The following is a 21,165-nucleotide window of genomic DNA, read 5'->3' as shown; positions in this document are numbered from 1 at the left end:
CGCCAAGCGATTTAGCGTTCCGGTACGATGCCGTGTAGAAACCAAAGACGTTTGGGTTGCATAAAAACTGCCATACCCCTTTCCGGTTAGCCCACTTACGTCTTAGACTGCATCTTCATTTACTATCAGGTGAGATTACAGTCTAAGGCTAACTCGTATCTGAATAAAAAAAACTATCACTGTCCAGGGCTTTGACTACGAGTATACCCAAACACGTCGATCCATTGCGTCGTTGCGATGCGATTGAAATATAAACCAACACATCAACAAACACAAATATTTTCGTACTTTTAGAGAGAAACTAAAAGCAAACGCTCGAATTTTTAGACACGGGTCTAGATGCAAATAGTAGCACAACTACTCCTTCGCCTCTACTGCGAGTGTAGAGCCGACCGGCAGAGTGTAGCCACGGCACCACCAGCTCACGGTGCTGCAGCTTCAGTGTCAGCGCTCGTTCGCTGTCGGCAAGCCTCGTCGCTCGTCGTCCGCTCGTCGCCAGTCGCGCCGCGCTCGTCGTGTCGGCCGCACCGCGTGAAGCCTCCGCGCACTACACACGCCCGCCGCGAGTGTGCAATAGTCGTGCTGTGTGCAGTGTGCTGTGCTGTGACATGTGACGAGTGACAGCCGAGGACGCCATGTGAGCTTGGATACTGGCTGCTTTTACGTGGATTCATGTAATTACTCAACTTTTTTGAAGTTTCAAAGAAGATGTCTTACGGAATGACCTCGGGGTCCGTTCGTCCGTCCGTCCGTCTCTGTTACAGCCGTTTTATTTTTAAGGATGCTACATACGTGTCGAGTTTTTGAAACGAGTATGGTTTGGATAGCTACCTCGAATAATATTAAAGATAGATTTGTGTTTTAACCTAGAACACTAACCAGTGGTCTACGTTAAAACACTTGTACGCAGACTATGTCATAAATTAATTAATTATTAAAATAAGTAATTAACTTGGTTCACTTTTAATTACTTAATTAATTTGTAACTAGCGATACATATTACTCGCTATACTGACTGCATTATAAAACAAACCGTAGTTTGCTATGTATCGCGAACAGTATTTCGAGCATATTTTTACCAATTTTGATCAAACTTAGCACGACACTATGCCTTAAAAAAATATAAAGTCTAAAGCTACAAATTACCTTCCAACTGCACTTTATGATATAACTAGATGCTTTAAACATTAAGTCACTTTCTAACACTCAAAGCAAGGACACACGAGCAGCGCGACGGCATAGGAGCGACATCGCTATATCGTTTTTCGAAATTGATAGCAATAAAATACATAGATCAGTCATTTTAATTTATTAACGCAGGGTGGCACACCATCCAGCGGCTCCCCGCAACTCGTTTGATGTCGTCTGTCCGTCTAGTCGGGGATGTTCCAGCGCTACACTTTCCTGTGCGAGAACTCAATTCTAGCACCATGCAGCATGGGACCCCAAATGTTATCGCTTTATCGAACTATGTACCACGCCTATTGCCACTTTCGCTTCGCCTGCTGAGTAATGTCACTCATCTTTTTCGTTCACGCCAATCACCATTAAGTACTCGCTGAGTGACTCGGAGCTTTCTTATGATGGCCATAATTAGCGAGCCTGTCTCGTATCCATAATATGTTGACATAACATGCACTGTTCGATGGTCTTCAAGCCCTGAGGAATTGTGTACGAAAAGACATAGCACAGCGCTTCCCGAAAACTACCAACCGAGAGTCTGCTGAAAACTGTAGTCTTATTTCTTACCTCTCTTTCATTAGCTTCAGAGTATGGTCAGAGAACTTTTTGGTTCTTTTCGGACGATTGGTGTTAAATAACTTGGAATCAAGCGTCTGGACAGATAACACCAACCTGTTGTTTAGGTCATCCACAGAATCGCAACTCTCTCACGAAGAATTAGATTCATAAAATCTATTTAAAACATGCGTACGTGCTACTTAGTAGGTACGATTTGTAAAACAAGAAACTCTACTTATCAGATTATCGAATACGCGCATTCATATAGTTCCTTGTGGCATAACTCTTAGGATTCACGTTAGACACGTTGCCGTCACATGTCGTTGCCGCCGCACGTTGTGTGTGGCCAAGGCTTTAGCTAAACCTTCGTGCTTTTTTGATATTTAAGAACACAGTTAACTAACGTATTATTGTTTTTATGACCTCTACCATACATTTCAAGTTCACGAAACCTATCTGATTTCACTATACACAGCGATCTCTACGTGATACGCACGTTATACACCACTTAAATATAAATTAAACTCGGACTGAAATATTATAAAATAATTTTGATTTTAGGAAAACCCCTTTTTTTTTTAGTTAAAAGAATAATATTATAAGAACTAGCTAATGGCCCGCGACTTTGCCCTCGCTAAATGAATCCTTCACTTTCTTGGGATGTCCAAATATTATCTTTAGATGTAAAAACATAGTTATTAAGTCTTGGCTATTAGAGGCGTACAAATAATTGGCTGAGGGTTCAATTGCCAACGAGATGATGTAGTGAATTGTGACATTGATAATTATTGTAACTTATTTCTGACTAGATGATACTCTCTCATTTTGTCTTGATTTTGGGATTTTTTTTTAATTTGTGAAGTAATTCTTTGATTTTTCGAGATAAAAAGTAGGCTATGTCTGTCCGCGGGGACGGACATACGCTCGTTGTACGGATTGGCCCTAAAAGCTAGCAGATAAACAGATAGACGCACTTTCATTTGTAATATTGGTAAAGATTTTTATTAGTATACCTATATAGATAGACAAATACAATAGGAATTCCTTATCGTTTTAAACATTAAATTTTTTAATAAATTAGCATGAAGCTAAATTAGCATGGTTGTGTTTAATGGAGTTTTGGTTTAATCATAATCATAGCAACATAATAATTCCCCTAAACACAAATGCCGAGGCATGGCTTCACATTCCGTGCACGTGCCTACTACCCGGCACCGGAATGTGAGGGTCGCGTGACTGCAAGGACGAGGGTCGCGCCACTCGACTACAATAAGCACGCCCAGACGCTTACCGTTACTCACTTGTTAACGTTAACACTACCAAAACGTTTCGTTCTGTTACGTTAACTCTCTCTGTAATATCTTTATCACAAAACGCAGTTCTTTTGGTAATGTAACGAGATATAAATAACATATTTGGTTCCAAGTTTTCGGCTTTATCAATCAATTTTAAGTAGGTAATCGATTGGAGACAATTGGGACATTAAAACTTGTTAAGTGCGAGTCGGATTCGCACGCGAAGGGTTCCGCACCATCGTATATCGTACACTATACATAGTATAGATCTGCACCCAGGTGTAGTCGACATTCCACGGACACGTACGAAATGAGTTGTCTCCTTGATTCTAATTCCAATCGCTAGGATATGCCCTTCCAGCATCAGTATTTCCCTCCGATTTCAATATGGGTACCTTCAAGTCAAGAGTGAATGGGTGTCTTCTAGGCAAGTGCGTTCCATCTTAGACTATATCGTAACTTGCCAGCAAGTCTGATTGCAGCCAAGCGCTAGTCTTTGAAAAAAATGTAAATAGGTACTTTTTGATTTACAGAACCTTTTTTACAGAACATTTTTTATGTTACAGAACATTTTTTAATTTTTAAAAATTATCTAAATGCCTTTAATTTTTTACTTAAAATAAAATGGTTAGATTTAAGGAAAATTATACAATTTCACATATTGTGCATATTCTTACTTTATACGCAAAACTGAGAAGAAAAATAATATGAATTTAGTTGTTTCATAAATGGAGGAATAATAGGTCAACATATCCCAAAAGAATTTTCGTTTGATTTCTATCCAAATATAATGAATTTAGACGTAACATAAGTGAAGATAAAATACAATAACATCGCAAAAGTGTATGATGTGTGTCGCATTTATGTAGAATCCAAACGGGGATTCCGCTTGGTTTCTACATAAATATTGAGATTACATGAATAATGAGATCATACATAAATGTCACAGCTTATTACACAAAAGGCGTAGGTACGTTCGGCTCTCGGCAACATCACCTACTCATTGCCAACGTTACGTACTTATTACCCAATTATGGAAATAGCTCATAAATATGTAACGAGTCGTAAACGTAGCTAACTGATAAGCTGTTTATGGGGAATTATAATGAGCCAGAAACACGAACTGTACTTGACTTTATGCGCAGAGGAGTGATTGCCTCGTAAACACTAACTAACTACACTCTACAGCAATCTGGTTACTCCACGATTTATGGCAACTTTGACCTTAAACATGTTCTGTTAACATAATTTACTTAAGTATATCAAATCAAACCATTTCTTTTTCAAAATATAGTAAGTACCTAAGAACTTTTTTAAAAACAAATAGATGCACAATCAAAGAGTTTCCATGGATTTTTTAAAACTCAATCCACACGAGAAAATTTGAAGGCATCAGCTATTATAAAAATAAAAAAACAAGCAAATTTAACTTGTTTAAAACTAAAATTTAAAATGTTATGTTACGCGCTATGTATTTCAAATAATTGGTTGGAAATCTCTATTCACTAAACTATTCAACAGTAAATTAATCTTTTAGCGTAGTCGTTAAATGAGTTCCATCCTTCATCTTCAATATGAACCGGCATCAATTCAAAGTCCACAAAGTTTATTTTAGAGTTAAGCTAGACGTGTGATGGTTCTTAACCTTTAGAATATAAACCTTTTATAAATAACACAACCCCCAAGAGAGCACAGTTAATAGATTGCAGTGAAACCTCAGCACGGCTGCTCCTACGTCAGATACTGTCTGTGTCTAGACACGAGAGATTCTGTTTATAGTCGGGCTAAATCTGAATTATGGACACCCACATTACAACGACTTTAGCACTTTCCGGACATTTTTATGCATAATAGTTTTTGATTTATCGTGCCAAATGTCGGAAAAAATATCTGAGTATGGAACCCTCGGTACGCGAGTCTGACTCGCACTTGGCCGGTTTTTTTTAATGTTTTTTTTTTTATAGTAGACCCATGATCATAACTACTCGTAAGTTCCACTTTCCCTTCAATCTAAGCAGAAAATTTGTGCTAGGAGTAGATACGATGGTGCACTGACTGGGGTTTGAAACACGGACCTTTCGGATTTCCGTCTGCCCCTAATCGTTGAGCTTTTGAGGCTTCAATTATCGTTTTTCCTATAATTACGTCGCAACGTAGCAACAAATGGATAGAGTGATTTTCACATGGATACAGCTAGACCTGGAGAGTGACAAAAGCCGTTTTTTTATCCCAGAAAATCAAAAACTTCTCACGGAAAAATCCACGCGGATGAAGACGCGGGTATTAGCTTATTGATGTAATAGGACCATGACTTGATTAAGAAATTATCTAATTACTTACGAGTTGGGAAGTCGTAAGAACGGCGCCGCCTCAACAAAATTTCCAGAGTTAAACTCATATCGAAGTGAAAGTGAAAAGTTCGGCGAACAAGTAATTTATGTGCCTATTAGGGAGCGTTTAGAAGTTAAACAAGAACATAAGTCAAAGGTTGCGTGGAAGTTTATAATATCGAGCGATTGGCGGCGGCGGGCGCGGGACTGCGCCAGACACCCATACGCATAAAGCCTGTTGCAGACTACTGGTCCTTAGTCTGTAAGTGAGCTGTTTTACTTAGCTCTCATAGCTGCGTTAATGTTTCATAGGTACGTGTGTGCACACCGTAAACTTTGTAATTAAGCTATTTAACCGGTGCGGTCGTAGCATGGTAAGGCAAAATTCAGAAGCTACATCATAAGATGAAAATACTTTTACAGATATGGACACAAAAAGTGTTTTCTACTTCCACTAATACCCAATTAATAACACATATAGGTATTATGGTCAATTCTTCTGTACACTTTTAAAAAAATCGACAGGTCTAAATGTAGTGCTTCTCCAGGAATAACAATAGGTTAGGTTAGTAGGTCTATCATTTTAGTTAAGCTTGGATGTGCAGCAGAATTAACCACAATGGTACTGGTACTCATTCTCAGTGTGATTAAATTTTAGAGTATCCGCGTCCTCTTTTTTTTTTCTCTCTCGTCTGGCTTTACAAAGATTAGCCAATGTCAAGTTTGTAGTTACTTATTTGTAACAAGTAAGTTAAATTATACAAGTATGGACCCCGTCTGTGACGGCGCTCGCCGACATACGCACGGCACCCCCTTAGAGCGCTTTCCAGTTAGTTTCAACAAAAAAACACTCCAAAAAGGCAGAGCACGCCCGCCAGCCAACACCAACACAGACGAAGCCATCCGCGTCCTCTTTCTTACTAATATAATATGAAAAAAACAGGTACAGGTTGACAGGGTTTAATTTAATTTGGAGATGTCAAACCTCGTGATTTAGCTGCCAGTCGTGAGCCTATATATACATTAAACTACCGTGGATATAATTTAGTCTTTAAATGTTCATGCTCCGCCCTTTTTAGCAATATATAAAAAAGAAAAAGATACAGATACTCTAAATTTAGTTTAGATAAAGTGTCTGTCATCTTTTTGCATAAGTCAATGTGCGTGTTGCGTGTACAATATGTCGCGGCCGCGGCCCTATCAGAGCGAGAGGAAACTTACGAGTTCCACGCGTTTATTTATCACGACGGCATTGCGGTACTGAAATTTATTCACTGACGTGGAAACTTCAAAAATTGTATATTTTGCCTATTTTCACAGTATTATGTCTTACGGAATCTTGCTATGGGGTAAAGTGGCAGATATTGGAAAAAAAATTGTGTTACAAAAAAGCACAATACGCGCAATCTATAATTTAAAACCGCGCGATTCTCTACGAGAGAAATTTAAGGAAATAGGTATTCTAGCTGTAGCTTCTCAATACATTTACAATAATATATTTTTTTATGTACGACAACACATTCTCAGTTACAAAAGAATCTGTGATTTCCACGACAGGCAAACTTGAAACCGTAATAGGTTTGCATATCCTACGCTCCGCCTCAAGAAAGTGGGAATAGTATATTTCATTACAAGTGTGGAAAGGCTGCCATTGCAAAGAGTTCCGACAAATGTCTACCCGAGCCGAGGCGCAGCCGAAGGCAAGGGTTGACAGTCGGAACAAGTTGCAATGACGGTTCCGCACGTGTACTGAACGACTACTTTTAAATACAGTTGCGAAAATATGAAGCAATTTAATAAAATAATAAAAACACAATAAACTCAACTAACTTAATTTAATTTAATTTAAAACAACTTTATTGTTAATAGATAGAAAAAAACTAGGGTCGAAATTACTCATTTTGTGCAACAAACAACTAAACTCGCAAAGAAAATTTCTGAAAAATGGCGCCAACCGTAGAATATAAGCAGAGTTTTTTTTTTCACCCATTCTGGTAGGCAAAGGGAACTATGCCCATACAGCCAAGTCTTCAGTAGAAGTTTTTTATTGATATGAAATGAAAATAAAATTTAATGAGATGAAATGAAATGAAACCTAACCAAACTCATTAAATCTGATATTGAAACAAATTAGTAGCTTCTTTTTAGAAATATACGTATTTGCATGAATCATAAAAACTTCTATGAATTTTTTTAGTAAAAACTTCATGGTTGGTTTTTCTTTTTAATAGACATTATTTAAAAAAAAATGCACGAGTAGGTATGTAATAGCCCACATCCCGAACGCTATACGACCCTGCAATACGCCACTTTTTGAGCAACTGTATTAAAAAGTCGTTTGTGGGAATGAGTGTAATATTTTATAATAGAAAAGAATTCCACAGTTAATTTTAGACTTGCCTTTACACAAGTTTAAAAAATCTATTAAAAGTATGCTTCTGAAAAAAGCTTATATTACACAATCGAAGTAAATGGTAAAAAAGCTTGGATTTGACTCGCTCCAGCAATTATACACGGGGCTGTAATTGCTTGTATAGTACATTATAACATATTATTATTGTTATTTGAATACTTGAAAAGAGCAACCGCCGAGTTTCTTGCTGGTTCTTTTCGGTAGGAACGGCATTGCTAGATTATTTTGACGATTCAAATCCATGTGTTATAAAGTTTAATTGAATGAAAATATTTTGAATTTTGAATTATGAAAACAATGTAGGTATAGTAATAGTACGGCGACCTCTATTTCTGACTTTTCCTACAGTCCATTATTCATTATTCCAGATAGAAACGAATGATTAGGTTTAAGATGTACTGCGCTTGATTGACATGATAGTTTGCTCATCATTACTATATCTAATTTAATTGTTATTATTATTGGCTAAGAGGACTTATAGCTAGAAAAGGGTACTTATACACAACCTTGTCCTACATCACCGTTCTAGCACAGAACAGCGAGAAACCTTGAGCGTTGGCTACATTATGTCGCACCAACTGCACACGTAACGTTTTTGTTTCACGTTGTTTCTGATACAAATCGCTCAAATGTCAAACGTGAAATCAAGAAAACATTACACCACGTATACCACGTATTATAACCAACCCAACCAATATATGGATACAGCTACTATGTACGTACGTCGGAGACAGATGCGCGTACACGCACATGTTCGGTTCGTGCACGCACTACGTCCACACTGATAAAATGCTCTTTTCATGTTTGTTACCTTGCGTCAGTCTGTACGCGGCATTGGAACTATTGGCAATGAACGGGCACATAGTTTTTCAAAACCGATAAACGTTATGGCCAAGTGTCTAGAAAGCAACCTCACACCATAATACTTAGCGTTGGAAGACCCCCACCAGTTGGACAGATATCAAAAGAATCTGCAGGAGCATGCAGAGACTCTCATTTGCTCCCTTGCTGGGAAGCAACCTGGGAACAAATGGAAATCCCTACAAGAGATCTATGTCCTGTAGTGGACGCCTATCGGTGGATAGCTATAAGAGCCAATTTCCAAACTTTGTAACTACTGTCGGTGGTTGGTGTTCGGAAGGTGCTGGTGCTGAGGTGGTGTGTGTTGGCGCAGGTGCCGCAGCACGCGCCAGTAACGGCCCATGGCGGCCGCGCTCGCCCTGGTGCTGCTCGCCGCCCTGCTGGCCTCCGCTGGCACTGCAGGTAACTACATTCTCCTTTTTTTAATTTATAGACTAGCGCTTGTCTGCAATCAGACCTGCTGGCAACTTGGGCTGCTGATGATGCAGCCCAAGTTGGAGCTCGCTTGACTTTAAATTCAAAGCAACTTCTGCATAATTTATTCTGCTTTGACTGGGAACTGCAGCAGTCGACAGACTATTAGGAGGTTTACTGAGTTTTCCAGACTGAAGGATCCTCAAGTCTGCAAAGTATCAAGCACATTTTTTGCCCGTTGCAATCGTTTTAGTGTTTGAACAGTTTATATGCTGTTTGCCGGTAAATTGAGACATCTTACCCATAACAGGCGCTCTCAAATTTTATTCAGATTATATATTTTATTGATTTCTTCCATATTATTGTTGGCATTTCTAGATATTATGTAGCGCCAGGAGAACCAATGCGTTGCCGGTTGTACAGGAATTTGTTGAACTACCATGAATTGTAATGTCAGTTGGGTATGTAACCCCATGCCGAGGGTCATGTACTAAGGCCATGGTTTCACAGAGCGGGCGCGGCGCTCGGCAGGCGAGGCGGCCGCTGTAGAAGTGCTGCCCGCGGCGCCGGAGCACACGCACACCGAGATGACGCAGGCCGAGATCGACGCGGCGGCACAGGCCGAGGCCGAAGCCGCCGGGGTGCCCGCCTGGCGCGACCTGTGGTACTCCTCGCTGGAGGCGCTGCGCCGGGAGCCCACCATCAACAACACGGAGGAGGACATCCTGGTGCAGCTGGGCGGAGTCGCCTTCCTGCACTGTCCTGTGAGAAACCTCGGGGAGCGCGGGGTAAGTAGACCGCATCCATCTCAACCCATCACCGGCCCTCTCCTAACTACGACTCTCCTGTCAGAATGAGAAGGGTTTAGGCTTTAGTCTGGCGAAGTGTAGCGATGCGGAACATCTATACCAGTGACTATAATAATATATACAACAGTTCATCTAAGTAAGAAGCGTGTAAGAAGACAATACTATCGTGCCAAGAAACGAAATAGGATTTCTCTGTTCTAATTTGTTCAAGAGGCGATAATTGAAGATAATCATTTTTCGACATTACACTAATTATAGGTACCTACTTACTTTTTTTAATTTTTATTTAAATCTACCAAAAAAAATAAGAAGGAAAAAGTAGATAGGGTCCAGGGAAGCACTCATCTCTATTATGTTTGTTTCCGTATTGAACTGAATATCATGTTCCAGGTGTCCTGGGTGCGGAGACGCGACTGGCACATCATCAGCTCTGGAGTGTTCATGTACACCAACGATGAGCGGTTCCAGGTATTATGCCTTTTTGCTATAAATAACATGTACCTACGCCTATTTCATCATCATTATATCAACCCATGAACGTCCATAGCTCTCTTGTACTAGCTTCCACACGCCAGAGTCTTGCGCCGCCGCAATCCAGCGGCTTCCTGCGACTCGTTTGATGTCATCTGTCCACCTAGTAGGGGGTCTTCCATCGCGGCGCTTTCCGGGTGAGGTCAGCGCTCTGGCATCTTGAGACCCCAATGATTCTCGAACTATATGGCCTGCCCTTTGCCACTGTACCTTCTCAACCTATTGAGCAGTCAGTTACTTTAGTTCTCTTACAGATCTCCTTATGTCTGAGTTGATCACGTAGAGAAACTCCAAGCATAGCTCTCTCCAGCGCCCGCCGAGTGTCTCTGAGCTCTCTTATAAAGTTTATATTAGCGACATTTCTTAACTGACTGTATGTTTAGGTTTAGTTTGAATGTAGGTAGATCAAAACTTAACTTCTAATTTTCTTTGAAGGTACTCCACAGTGAGGGGTCCGATGACTGGATTTTACAAATTAAGTATGTGCAAAAACGAGACAATGGCACTTACGAATGTCAGGTGGGCTTTAGTTTTACTAAATTCTCTCGTTCCCTGTTGGAGATTTTCTGTTTTTAGATATTATTCATTACTCACTAAAATTTCAATTGATTTTAAGCATTTGTAATGGGTGAAAAAATCAATATGGCTCTTGATAGAAACATCTATTTTGACGCGGCGATATGGTCGGTCACCAGGTGATGACTAAAGTGTTCTTAGCACATGGATGTTAGGAAGTAATGATTCTTATTGTTGTACGAAGTACTTTCTGATTTCATGGCTTAGTATGACCATATCACCAACGTTGATAAAACTGTAATTTCACAAGGTTCTTTTGGAGCGCTAGCTATGGATGTATAGACAAACTTGAGTTCTAAAACAAGGTTACTAGGGTTCATTTCACGTTCCCTATTGGCGCGCAGGTGTCGACGGGGTCGGGCACGCTGTCGCGGCTGGTGCACCTGCACATCGTGGTGCCCGAAGCCTTCATCCTCGGCGCGGACGAGTACCACGTGGACGCGGGCTCCACCATCAACCTCGTCTGCATTATAGAGAAGGTAAAGTATGGGAATTACAAACCTCGACTGACCAGCTGGGAGCTGCTAAATGTCAGAGCTAACTACATTCTACTTTTTTTTTCATTATAGGCAAACGCTTGATCACTATCACTATCATGATGATGTGGTCTAAGATGGGACGCGTTTACACGGAAGATGCCTATTCATTCTTGTTCTAAAGATACCCGGATTGTAATTGGTAGGAAACACGGATCGCGGAAGAGTACCAAACCTATGAGGAATGATGACGCAAAACGTTTCATGCGTGTAGATGGAATGTCGACGGCATAAGGATGGAAACTCGCCCGAGTTTTGCGGTTTGGTGGTAAAATGGTGGAGAGAGGACAAGATCGAAAAGTTCCCGTGCTTCTAGTAGCCAGTACTGCTAAATTAAGTGGTATGTGTTGGTAGAGTCCGGTGCCGCCACAGTACGTGTTCTGGTACCACAACGCGCGCATGATCAACTACGACGCGGCGCGCGGCGTGACGGTGGCCACGGCGCCCGGGGCGCGTACACAGTCGGCGCTGCTCATCCGCGGCGCCGCGCCCGCGCACTCCGGCAACTACTCGTGCCGCGCCGCCAACACCGAGCCCGCGCACATCTACGTCTACGTCTCCGAGGGCAGTGAGTGCTTTTCCTTCTCTCTCTTGCTCTTCTCTCGCCCTCATTCGTCGCCACATGCTGCAGCAACTGCACCACATTTACGTCCACGTCTCCGAAGGCAGCGAGTTTTCATCTTCGTCTTATCCTCAAGACTCTTTTTGAATATTATGATGGTGCGGATTTGAGGTCAGTGGGTGATGCCCGAAATGCTATCGAGAACAGATGCGTGGCAACGGTTATACTTAGTGCCATAATATCCAAGTTTTAAAGGATACTTCTTTTACGACATGGCATGTTACTTTACCGTAATTGACCAGCAGCGAACTGTTTTTTTCATAATGAATATCTCAATTTTCACTTGTTGGTTGGAACGAGAAAAGAAGCGGATAGAGAACAATTTCCTTTCTCTAAATAATCCTGAGATGTCCGGTAGCAATACTAAAAAGGAAGTTTATGTTCTCAGGTGACAAGATGGCGGCGACGCTGAGTCGCAACGGCAGCAGCGCGCGAGGCGGCTGGCTCTCCCTCCTCGTCGCGGCTTGGTCGGCCATCTTGCGGCACTGCCTGTAGTGCATCCATCCGAACGTATACAAACTCTCCACGTTTCAAATTAACTCTATTATTTCGCCAGGTTAAGGTACATTTACACATGTGTGAAACAGGCCGAGACACACGCCGACTACCTCACATTTCACAAATTCATCTCCGGTCTTGTCTTACGACCGAGCATTGGCGACGTGGTAGTGACGCATGTGTAAATGAAGGGTAAGGCTTACTGTACACGGGTAACATTAACATTTATGTATCTTAACACTTTACAAAGAGCTCTCAATTTTTCGAGAGCAGTCCCAGCGGAATCAGTGTTTCAACGCTTTCTTGCGACTCTAGAAAGACTTTGTAAGTAGCAATCAGAAAAGCAGGTATTATTGAATTATTTTTAAAGGAGTTCTCTCAAATCAAACTTGCGTGGGACACGGCTCACGACGCGTAGAAGTTTATCAAAAGATTTAATCTATAAAAGTATGTAATAGCAAAATAAATTACGTGATTACAGCGCAATTACTATCGGAAAATCTAATTGATTCCTTCACAGTGTCGATGAAAAGCGTTCTAGTACTTTATGTATCAAAATATTTTGGCTGCTGTTGATTTTAAACCTAAAAATATTACATTGTAGAGGACAAATTGCTATTTTATTGTAATTAATTCACGCAAACCTTGCAACAAGTGCGTTGTAAATTTATGTCCCACGCAATATTTCAGCAGAATTTATAGCCTTTGTAACCCCATTCGTGAAAATGGTTCCGTGGCGAAAATTACTTGCATGGTGATGTTTGTCGAGGGACGCATTCTCATAAAACAGTCACGCGTAGCTGCGCGCCCTCGCACGCGGGAACCCTATCTGTAACTGATGGCGCAATTAATCCACTTCATTTTTACCCGGCTATGGCATGGTAAGAGTAATATGCACACCTCAACACATGTCTTTCAAGAGGATTTTCATCTACTTAACTCGCAAAAAGTGACACATGGCGATAAAAAGCTTCTCATTGGCAGCGCGTAGCATCATATAGCGTCATATGCGTGAGCGAGACAAAGTTTGAGATTACATATACAATATGTAAGAAGCTTTTTTCTGACAGGTCTCTATACTCACGGTTTTTATTATGTTCTCTTGTGAAGGTGAAACCCGTGTCAGACAAGCCTAAGCGATTTCAATTTACTATCATGAACTTGTGCAATAATACGAGTGTGTATGCGAGACGTTTCTGTTGATACTTTTAAATGTAATTAAATATTAATTCTAATTATAAGAAATGAGTATTAAAATAAATTATTCTCTTCGTTTCTATTCCATGTGTTTATAATTTTAATAAAAAGGAATCTAATTAAAATTATAATAATATAATAAAGAATTAATTGCTCAAAGCAAAACGTACAGAGGTTTATTATTCTTAACTTAATTTGTACAAACATTATGTGGATAAAATTAATTAAATCGTAAGGGTGTATTAATTAAGTTTTGTTACTAGTGTATTCATCTGCGCACCATTCAAATTACTCTATGAGAGCGCGCACACCGCAGACTTTTGACGAGTGTGGAAGAGCCTGGCTTCAATACCCCTCTGAAGTAATTGACATTTTGCCCGCGGCTAGTTAGTGCTAGAGTTGTTTAGCAGTACTTATGGCCAAAGACTTCTATAGACGGGTAACGTGCTGTCATATTTTGAAGCATGCTCGTAAGTGTCGTTTTACTCAAAAGTGCATCAAAACCACGCCAGTATTTACCTAGTCTTTGCCGCTACGCGTAAGAGTTACACACACAAGCGTACGAATTTGTCTTCACTTTTTAAAAATAATATGAGCTTTTTTTTTGCCTAGAGCTTTATATTATGTTTTCATAACAATACAATGAATAGAAGCTAACTTCCATCTTACCATCAGTATGAAATTGCATTCAAAACTTAATAGAAACCAAAAGTCTGTGGTTTGCAGCGTCCCCAGGAGTTCAATTAAGCTCAACGGAATATTTAATGTACATAAGTAATTACCGATACACTTGGTGACTGTAAAATATCAATACCTTGAAGTTTGTGCGATACAGTCGCGGAACTGACGTCATGTAACATAGCACTCTCCCTTGCTAATAAACTGATGACTCTGTTTACTGCGCGTTTTATTGCTCACCCTGCGACCTCCCACAATCAACCCCGGCCCTGGGGTTAGGCTGATATCTGTAGCACGCACTTTGATGTGGCTAGATGTATGCTGTCTTGTTTTACTCTGTCGACCCGGCAGGATCATCGTCATCGTCATTTAAATCAAATATTATAAAGGTGAAAGTTTGTATGTGTGTGTGGTAATGGAGACAGATTATACCCTGGATAAAGTAGAAAAAAAGTAGTGTTATACTTTTTTCCCGGAAAATAAAAGAGCTCTCACGGGATTTAAAAAACCTATGTCCACGCGAACGAAGTCGCGGGCATCAGCTAGTAGGTATATTAAATATAAATAATAAGAACAAACCGCTAAGTTTAGAAAGTAGTGATTGTCTATTCTAAGTTTTTTTCATAAAGACGAACACTGAGAAAGGGTTTCAAGATGATAATTTAATGGTTTTCTACAAAAATTTACATAATATATAAAAATACTAAACAAACAAATTAATTTCTGGGATATTACCAGATATTAATTATAGTTAGTTTGGTATTTTCAAAGTAAAACAGTTTGTAGTGAGCGTGCGGCTGGATTCAGCTATGAAGTGCACATACTCGTAATACAGTACATTATGGCGACAATGGCTCGCTGTGGCGCGAAAATTATGTTCACGTGGCGCCATTTAATGGAGTCATTAATGGCGCGGGAATTTCCTCAACAGGAAAACGCATATACAATAATAATAAATAATTAATAAGTACGTACGTATAGTACAACGGGTGGGATTTGAAGCAACTACCTTTCGGGTTTCAGTCTGATTGAAGTTCTTGTATTACTGTTGTGAAGAAGTTGATCACGCGAGAGAAGTAGCGGGCAGCAAGTAGAGCGGAGTGATGTGTCGGAGAAGGTAGCACGTGTCAAAGCACTAGGGTAGTTACCCCCGCTGCACTGGGCGCGATCAATTAATTGTACTACATGCACTATCTATTATACTGCCATAATCTATACACAGTCCGATGTAAAAGGATAAACTGATTGATCGATACCAACACACAGGTTAAAACTTGATATTTTGCTTGATCATTTTCTCTACATTGTAGAGCCTCAGAAATGATTTTGAAAAAGTCCAACAGGAAAAATTCACGTCCAGTAAATTATCGAAGTGATTTTTTCAAGTCAATGGATTTTTTAGAGGAGTATAGAGTGACACAGGCTATTTTTGTGCCGGAAAATCAAAGAGTTCTCACGGGATTTTTAAAAACCCTAATCCACGCGGATGAAGTTACGTAGCTGATGCTAGTAAATGTATAAAAGACAGACATTTCAACGTATAACTTAAAACGCTACATTTAGAATTTTAAGATTTTCTATGAAAGTTCTCATATTATAAGAAAGGTTGATCAGAAATCCTACCCGAGATGATCAGCTAGTGAAGCAATAAGTCAACCTATGACCTTTTGGAGTACATTTCACTTCTAAAACATTAGCCATCACAAAATGTACAGTTCTCATTTGTTGGCAAGTTTACCTTGCACAATATAATAATGTAATAGCAGCGGAGCAAACAGCTCGCTGGCGCTGAGTACACAAGAGCACAATACAATTAGAGGCTAGTTGTGGAGGTTAGCTCTGACACTAACACAAACAGAATAAAATGCTCGCCGTGTGTGGGACGCGGACGGGCAAACGAAATCACACCTGCGCTGCGCCGCTCTCCGATTTATTGAACAAATTGAACCCGAGTGTTACTAGCTACGGGTACGGTCGACCTCGGAATTTGAGTAGCAATTCCACGAAACTATTGCATCAAAAACCTGTCGCACTTATGACCTTTTTCTATAAACACGCCACACACACCTAACGTTTGTGCATAACCGTGCCACGCGAATATTATCATTAAGGTGCTAAACGATTCAGCCTTTGACTGTATCTACCTACACTATAACAATGATGTGCAGCTCATAGACGCAAAAGTAATGCTTACCCCAATGACTTTCTAAAAGTCATTGGCTTACCCACATGAAAGCAGCTCAGCGTTCATGTATACGATAAAAAACGTTTCCTGACTACTAACTGATCTGTCAATGCACAACCTAAACCACTTGAAATTTTGAGGTTTCTTTTACGACGTAGGTAAGCATTCAGTAAGAACGGATTTTTGGAAATTCCACACCTAAGGGGATTAAATAGAGGATAAAAGCTTGTACCATTCATCATTTCTCAATCAATTGATAGAAAATTGGGGCTTTCAGGCACAAATGAAAAAGTACTTGTTTCAGGATTTTTATTAATTTCCATAATTCCACCAGAGTGAAGCTGGGGCGGGTGAGCTCGTTGTTCATAATTTCCTGCTAGTAAATACATACCCGTCTCCCTCTGAGAAAAGTTTTCAATTATAGTGGTATGGCAATTGGTTGGAATAATTGAAACACGATTTTAGCTGAAGGCAAAAGTTATTCCGGCACAAAAGTAGCAGGAGCACCTCAATTTTATTCAACTTATATGTGTCCAGGAGCACTCGTAGTTCACCTTTATTACTGCAGCAGGTACGTAAGCGCCGCGCGCCGGCTGCCGGCAGGCGGATAAAGCGTTCACATTCGCTTGCAGCTGTGAGCTGCACTCGGAACGAACGAATTATTGAACGAATTGGAACATTTGTTTGCTGAATATATTCCACGCTTCTCGTACGGGGCTATTTTGCGACCAGCTTCAAAATTTGAGATTTAAGTAGAGGTAGAAGTTCAGACATTGAGCGGTCATGATAACTTAGTTAAGACTTATTTCGGGAGATCGGGGGTTCGATCTCGGGCGAGCACCTCTAACTTTTCTTGTGTGTAAGACATTGTGAAGAAACCTGCTTGAAAGACTTCCATAGTAGTTTGTAAGGTGAGTGAAGTGATGCCATTGACCAGCGTGTTCAACTATAGCCTAGAGCTCATTCTGAGAGAAAATCCGTACTCAGTTATTGGGATGTACCTACCTGTACTAAATACGATTCTAGCTGAAGTGAAAAATGTGAAAAATCTTATTGATGTTAGTCATTTAGTTTTGAAATTCCCACGGTCGCTTATTGACAAATAGGTAAGCATACAGAAATGTTGTAAACCAACAAACTCTTCCAGTCAATGAACGACGTGACGTAAATGGAAAAAAATATGGAGACTGTTCAGACTTATTGATATTCTTTTCACTCTTTTAAACTGTAGTTAGTTTATCAAACACGATCCGTAGACATTAAAGTTGGGCCAAGCAGCAGGTGGGCGCGTGCGGCACGTACCGGAAATGCCTCGTTTGCGCTTCCGGCGCCGACGCGGCCGACGCCGCCGACAGCACCGACCCGCGCCGCGCTGACTAATGGCTCCGGGAGCAGTTTGTTCACCTTAACGGTCGAACGGAACCTATTTACAGACACGTAGTCGGTAGGTACGTGATTTCCTTCAGTTCACTTTGTAACGAGGTAATTGAAAAAGCTTTGTTTTCTCATTTTGTGTTGTATAGCTGAGGGTTGTAACATTTTTCCATTATTAACGTTCATATTAATTTTTCCATTATTTAACGTCCCCGAAATCCCGAGATCCAAGAGTGACACCGAAGAAAATAATTTCAACACCGTCTGATAAGGATGCATTGTCGCCTGTACTTGTACCACAACGCAACCGTGCGAGCTCCATCGAGACCGTGTTCACTCCGACCTATCGTGATATTGTGCAACGTCCGCTGCGGCAGGCGAGTACAAACTTTATGCAAGCGCGCCGTTCGGGTCACGATCGCGTGGCATTGAAAATTCCACTGACCGCTCGTGAAGCGAATATTGCTACCTCCTCCGTCGTCGACGACGATTTTAAGTTAGTGATTCGTAAGAAAACTAAGCTTAAAAATATGCGTGGCACATTGCAGAACTCGGCTCGAATTTTAGTAAGCGAATCTAAAAGTGCCATTTACTTGTCTCGGGCTAAAAAGAGTACGACTGACGACGACATTAAAAACCATATTAAAGACATGAACCAAGAATGCTACAGCGTTGAATTGTTGAAACAAAATCATGACGTAGATTTTAATTCTTATAAAATAGTGGTTCCTAGCAGCCAGCTGAGTACCTTCTTGAATAGTGACTTTTGGCCTAAGGGCTTAGTGTTTCGTCGCTTCAGAGATCGTAATGCGCAAAGCGCTGCCGCTACTAACAATAAAATTAATGGATAGTACGCCTAAAAATAATAATTACATAACCTTAGCGTCCTTTAATTGTAAGTCTGTAAAACGGTCTGCGCCGCATGTGCGGCACTTATGTCAAAAGGTCGACATAATCGCCCTCCAAGAAACTTGGCTGCTGCCTCACGACATCAATTTCGTAAATGAAATTGATAAGGATTTTAGCTGTTATTCGAAATCTTCGGTAGACACCTCTGTCGGCGTGTTGCGCGGCAGACCGTACGGAGGGCTAGCGTTAATGTGGCGCAGATCAATGTTTCCGGATGTCACAATAGTGGATTGCAATAGTGATAGATTAATTGCTGTTAAAATTAGGACCCATAACTGTGATATGTTAGTATTTAGTATTTATATGCCTTGTGATAGTGATAAAGTAGATGATTTAATCGAATTTACGAGCTGTCTGTCGCAACTTAATGCTATTGTTAGTGACAGTAATATAGAAGTTGTTTTTGCTTTGGGCGATTTTAACGCGCATCCCTGCGCCCGCTTTGGCCGGGAACTTTTTGAATTTTGTTCGGCCGAGTCTTGGGTGTGTGCGGACGTAGATCTACTAGGGTTGAACTCTAATACTTATACTTTTATGTGTGAATCGAGTGGCTCAAGAAGATGGCTCGACCACTGTTTAGGCACGGAGGCGGCGTTTAGAATAATAAAAGGTGTAAGTGTTGTCAATGATATAAACTGGTCAGACCACTTTCCGCTGCTGATAGATATAAATATTGACGTCATTGTAAAAAAAGTAGAATGTAATATAGGCAATACCCGTAACAATAGCAGAATTCTCTGGAATAATAGAAATCTCGACCAGATTAATCAATACGGAGAATTTTGCTATAGAGAATTAAAACTAGTTACCTATCCTAGTCATTTCGATAGCTGTGATAAAGATAACTGTGATACGTTAGAGTGTAAGTTTATCATTGACAATATGTATGATGATCTGATAAGTGTTTTACAGGCCGGAGCCGACTTAAGTTGTTCTCGCACCGGTGCAGGACAAAAAGGTAGACAGATCGCTGGTTGGAACTACCATGTAAGATCAAGTCATGAACAAGCTCGACTTTATTTTAGATGGTGGATTGACGCTGGTAAACCTGACCATGGACTTATATATGAAAATATGTTAAAATTTAGAAAAGTATTTAAAAGCAAATTAAAATGGTGCCAAAGAAATGAAGAAATGATAAAGATGGATATAATAGCTGAAAATAGGGATAAAAAGAACTTTCCAAAATTCTGGAAAGCCACTAAAAGCCTTCAACATAAAGATGTCCTACCTGTGTCGGTGAATAATGAACAGGACCCGAACAGAATCGCTGACATGTTTGCTAATCATTTTAAAGTCCAACCCATGGAAGTAGGTGGTGAGCAAAATGCTGAGGCCATTGCCTCCGATACAACCTTACAGAAAAAGTCATTTGGCGATCTAAATAATATTTTTACTCCTGATAACATTGCGAAAACTGTAAGATGTATAAAACGTGGGAAATCTCCGGGACACGATGGCCTCAGCATTGAGCACATACTCTATGCCAGTGATGAAGTTTATCGGGTCCTATCCATTATATTTAAGTTATGCTTAAAGCATAGCTACTTACCAAAGGACCTCATGAAAACGATAGTAGCCCCCATCGTAAAAAATAGAACCGGCGATCTGTCTAATCTTACCAACTATAGACCCATATCGTTAGGCACTATTGTCGGAAAAATACTGGAAAGGCTCTTACAACCCGAACTGACTGGGAACTTTAATATTGACGATGCTCAGTTTGGTTTTCGTGCTGGACTCTCTACAGATTCAGCCATTTTAAGTCTCAAATATACTGTGAACTATTATGTTAATAGGGATACTTCAGTATATGCATGCTTTTTAGACCTAAGCCGGGCATTTGACCTCGTTAACTACAAAATATTATGGCGTAAACTTGATGGTCATGTACCGAAAAAATTAATGAACTTGTGGAGATTTTGGTACGAGAACCAAACCAACTACGTAAAATGGGGCGACGCACTCTCTAGTGAATATAGGCTAGAGTGTGGCGTACGTCAAGGAGGGCTGACGTCTCCGGATCTATTTAACCTCTACATCAATGACCTTATTGGGAGACTGAGAAGTACCAAAGTTGGTTGCCATATTGGTAACGTCTGCGTTAACAATTTGAGCTACGCTGACGACATGGTGCTTCTCAGCCCCTCAATAAACGGGCTTAGAAAACTGCTCAGTATTTGTGACCAGTTCGCTA

The 21,165-nt window shown here is 40.5% G+C and overlaps 1 protein-coding gene across 3 annotated transcripts; it reads left to right on the top strand.

Moving 5' to 3' along the window:
- Nucleotides 1-513: 513 nt before the first annotated feature.
- On the top strand, nucleotides 514-14,720 carry LOC123875557 (zwei Ig domain protein zig-8-like). Of its 3 annotated transcripts, none has more exons than XR_006798168.1 (9): nucleotides 514-674; nucleotides 8,953-9,041; nucleotides 9,564-9,841; nucleotides 10,253-10,330; nucleotides 10,829-10,912; nucleotides 11,314-11,448; nucleotides 11,860-12,073; nucleotides 12,516-14,183; nucleotides 14,230-14,720. XR_006798168.1 is itself a non-coding variant. In XM_045921441.1 (8 exons), the coding sequence occupies exons 2-8, from the start codon at nucleotides 8,981-8,983 to the stop codon at nucleotides 12,620-12,622; spliced, it is 957 nt and encodes a 318-aa protein (XP_045777397.1). In that variant the 5' UTR covers nucleotides 514-674; nucleotides 8,953-8,980; the 3' UTR covers nucleotides 12,623-14,720. The 3 variants fall into 3 exon arrangements, 1 of the variants encoding a protein (XP_045777397.1); XR_006798169.1 differs by having other exon boundaries at nucleotides 8,920-9,041; XM_045921441.1 differs by having other exon boundaries at nucleotides 12,516-14,720.
- The last annotated feature ends 6,445 nt before the right edge of the window (nucleotides 14,721-21,165 follow it).

This window comes from Maniola jurtina, chromosome 20, assembly GCF_905333055.1.
Source record: "Maniola jurtina chromosome 20, ilManJurt1.1, whole genome shotgun sequence".
Classification (NCBI taxonomy): domain Eukaryota; kingdom Metazoa; phylum Arthropoda; class Insecta; order Lepidoptera; family Nymphalidae; genus Maniola; species Maniola jurtina.
The sequence above is the reverse complement of the archived record's forward strand: the minus strand, read 5'-3'. Positions and strand labels throughout refer to the sequence as shown.

Coding starts and splice junctions, on each gene's coding strand:
- LOC123875557 (XM_045921441.1), top strand. CDS start 8,981: ATGGCGGCCGCGCTCGCCCTGGTGCTGCTCGCCGCCCTGCTGGCCTCC. Junction 10,331..10,828: donor CCAACGATGAGCGGTTCCAG/GTATTATGCCTT, acceptor TTTTCTTTGAAG/GTACTCCACAGTGAGGGGTC. Junction 11,449..11,859: donor TCGTCTGCATTATAGAGAAG/GTAAAGTATGGG, acceptor ATGTGTTGGTAG/AGTCCGGTGCCGCCACAGTA.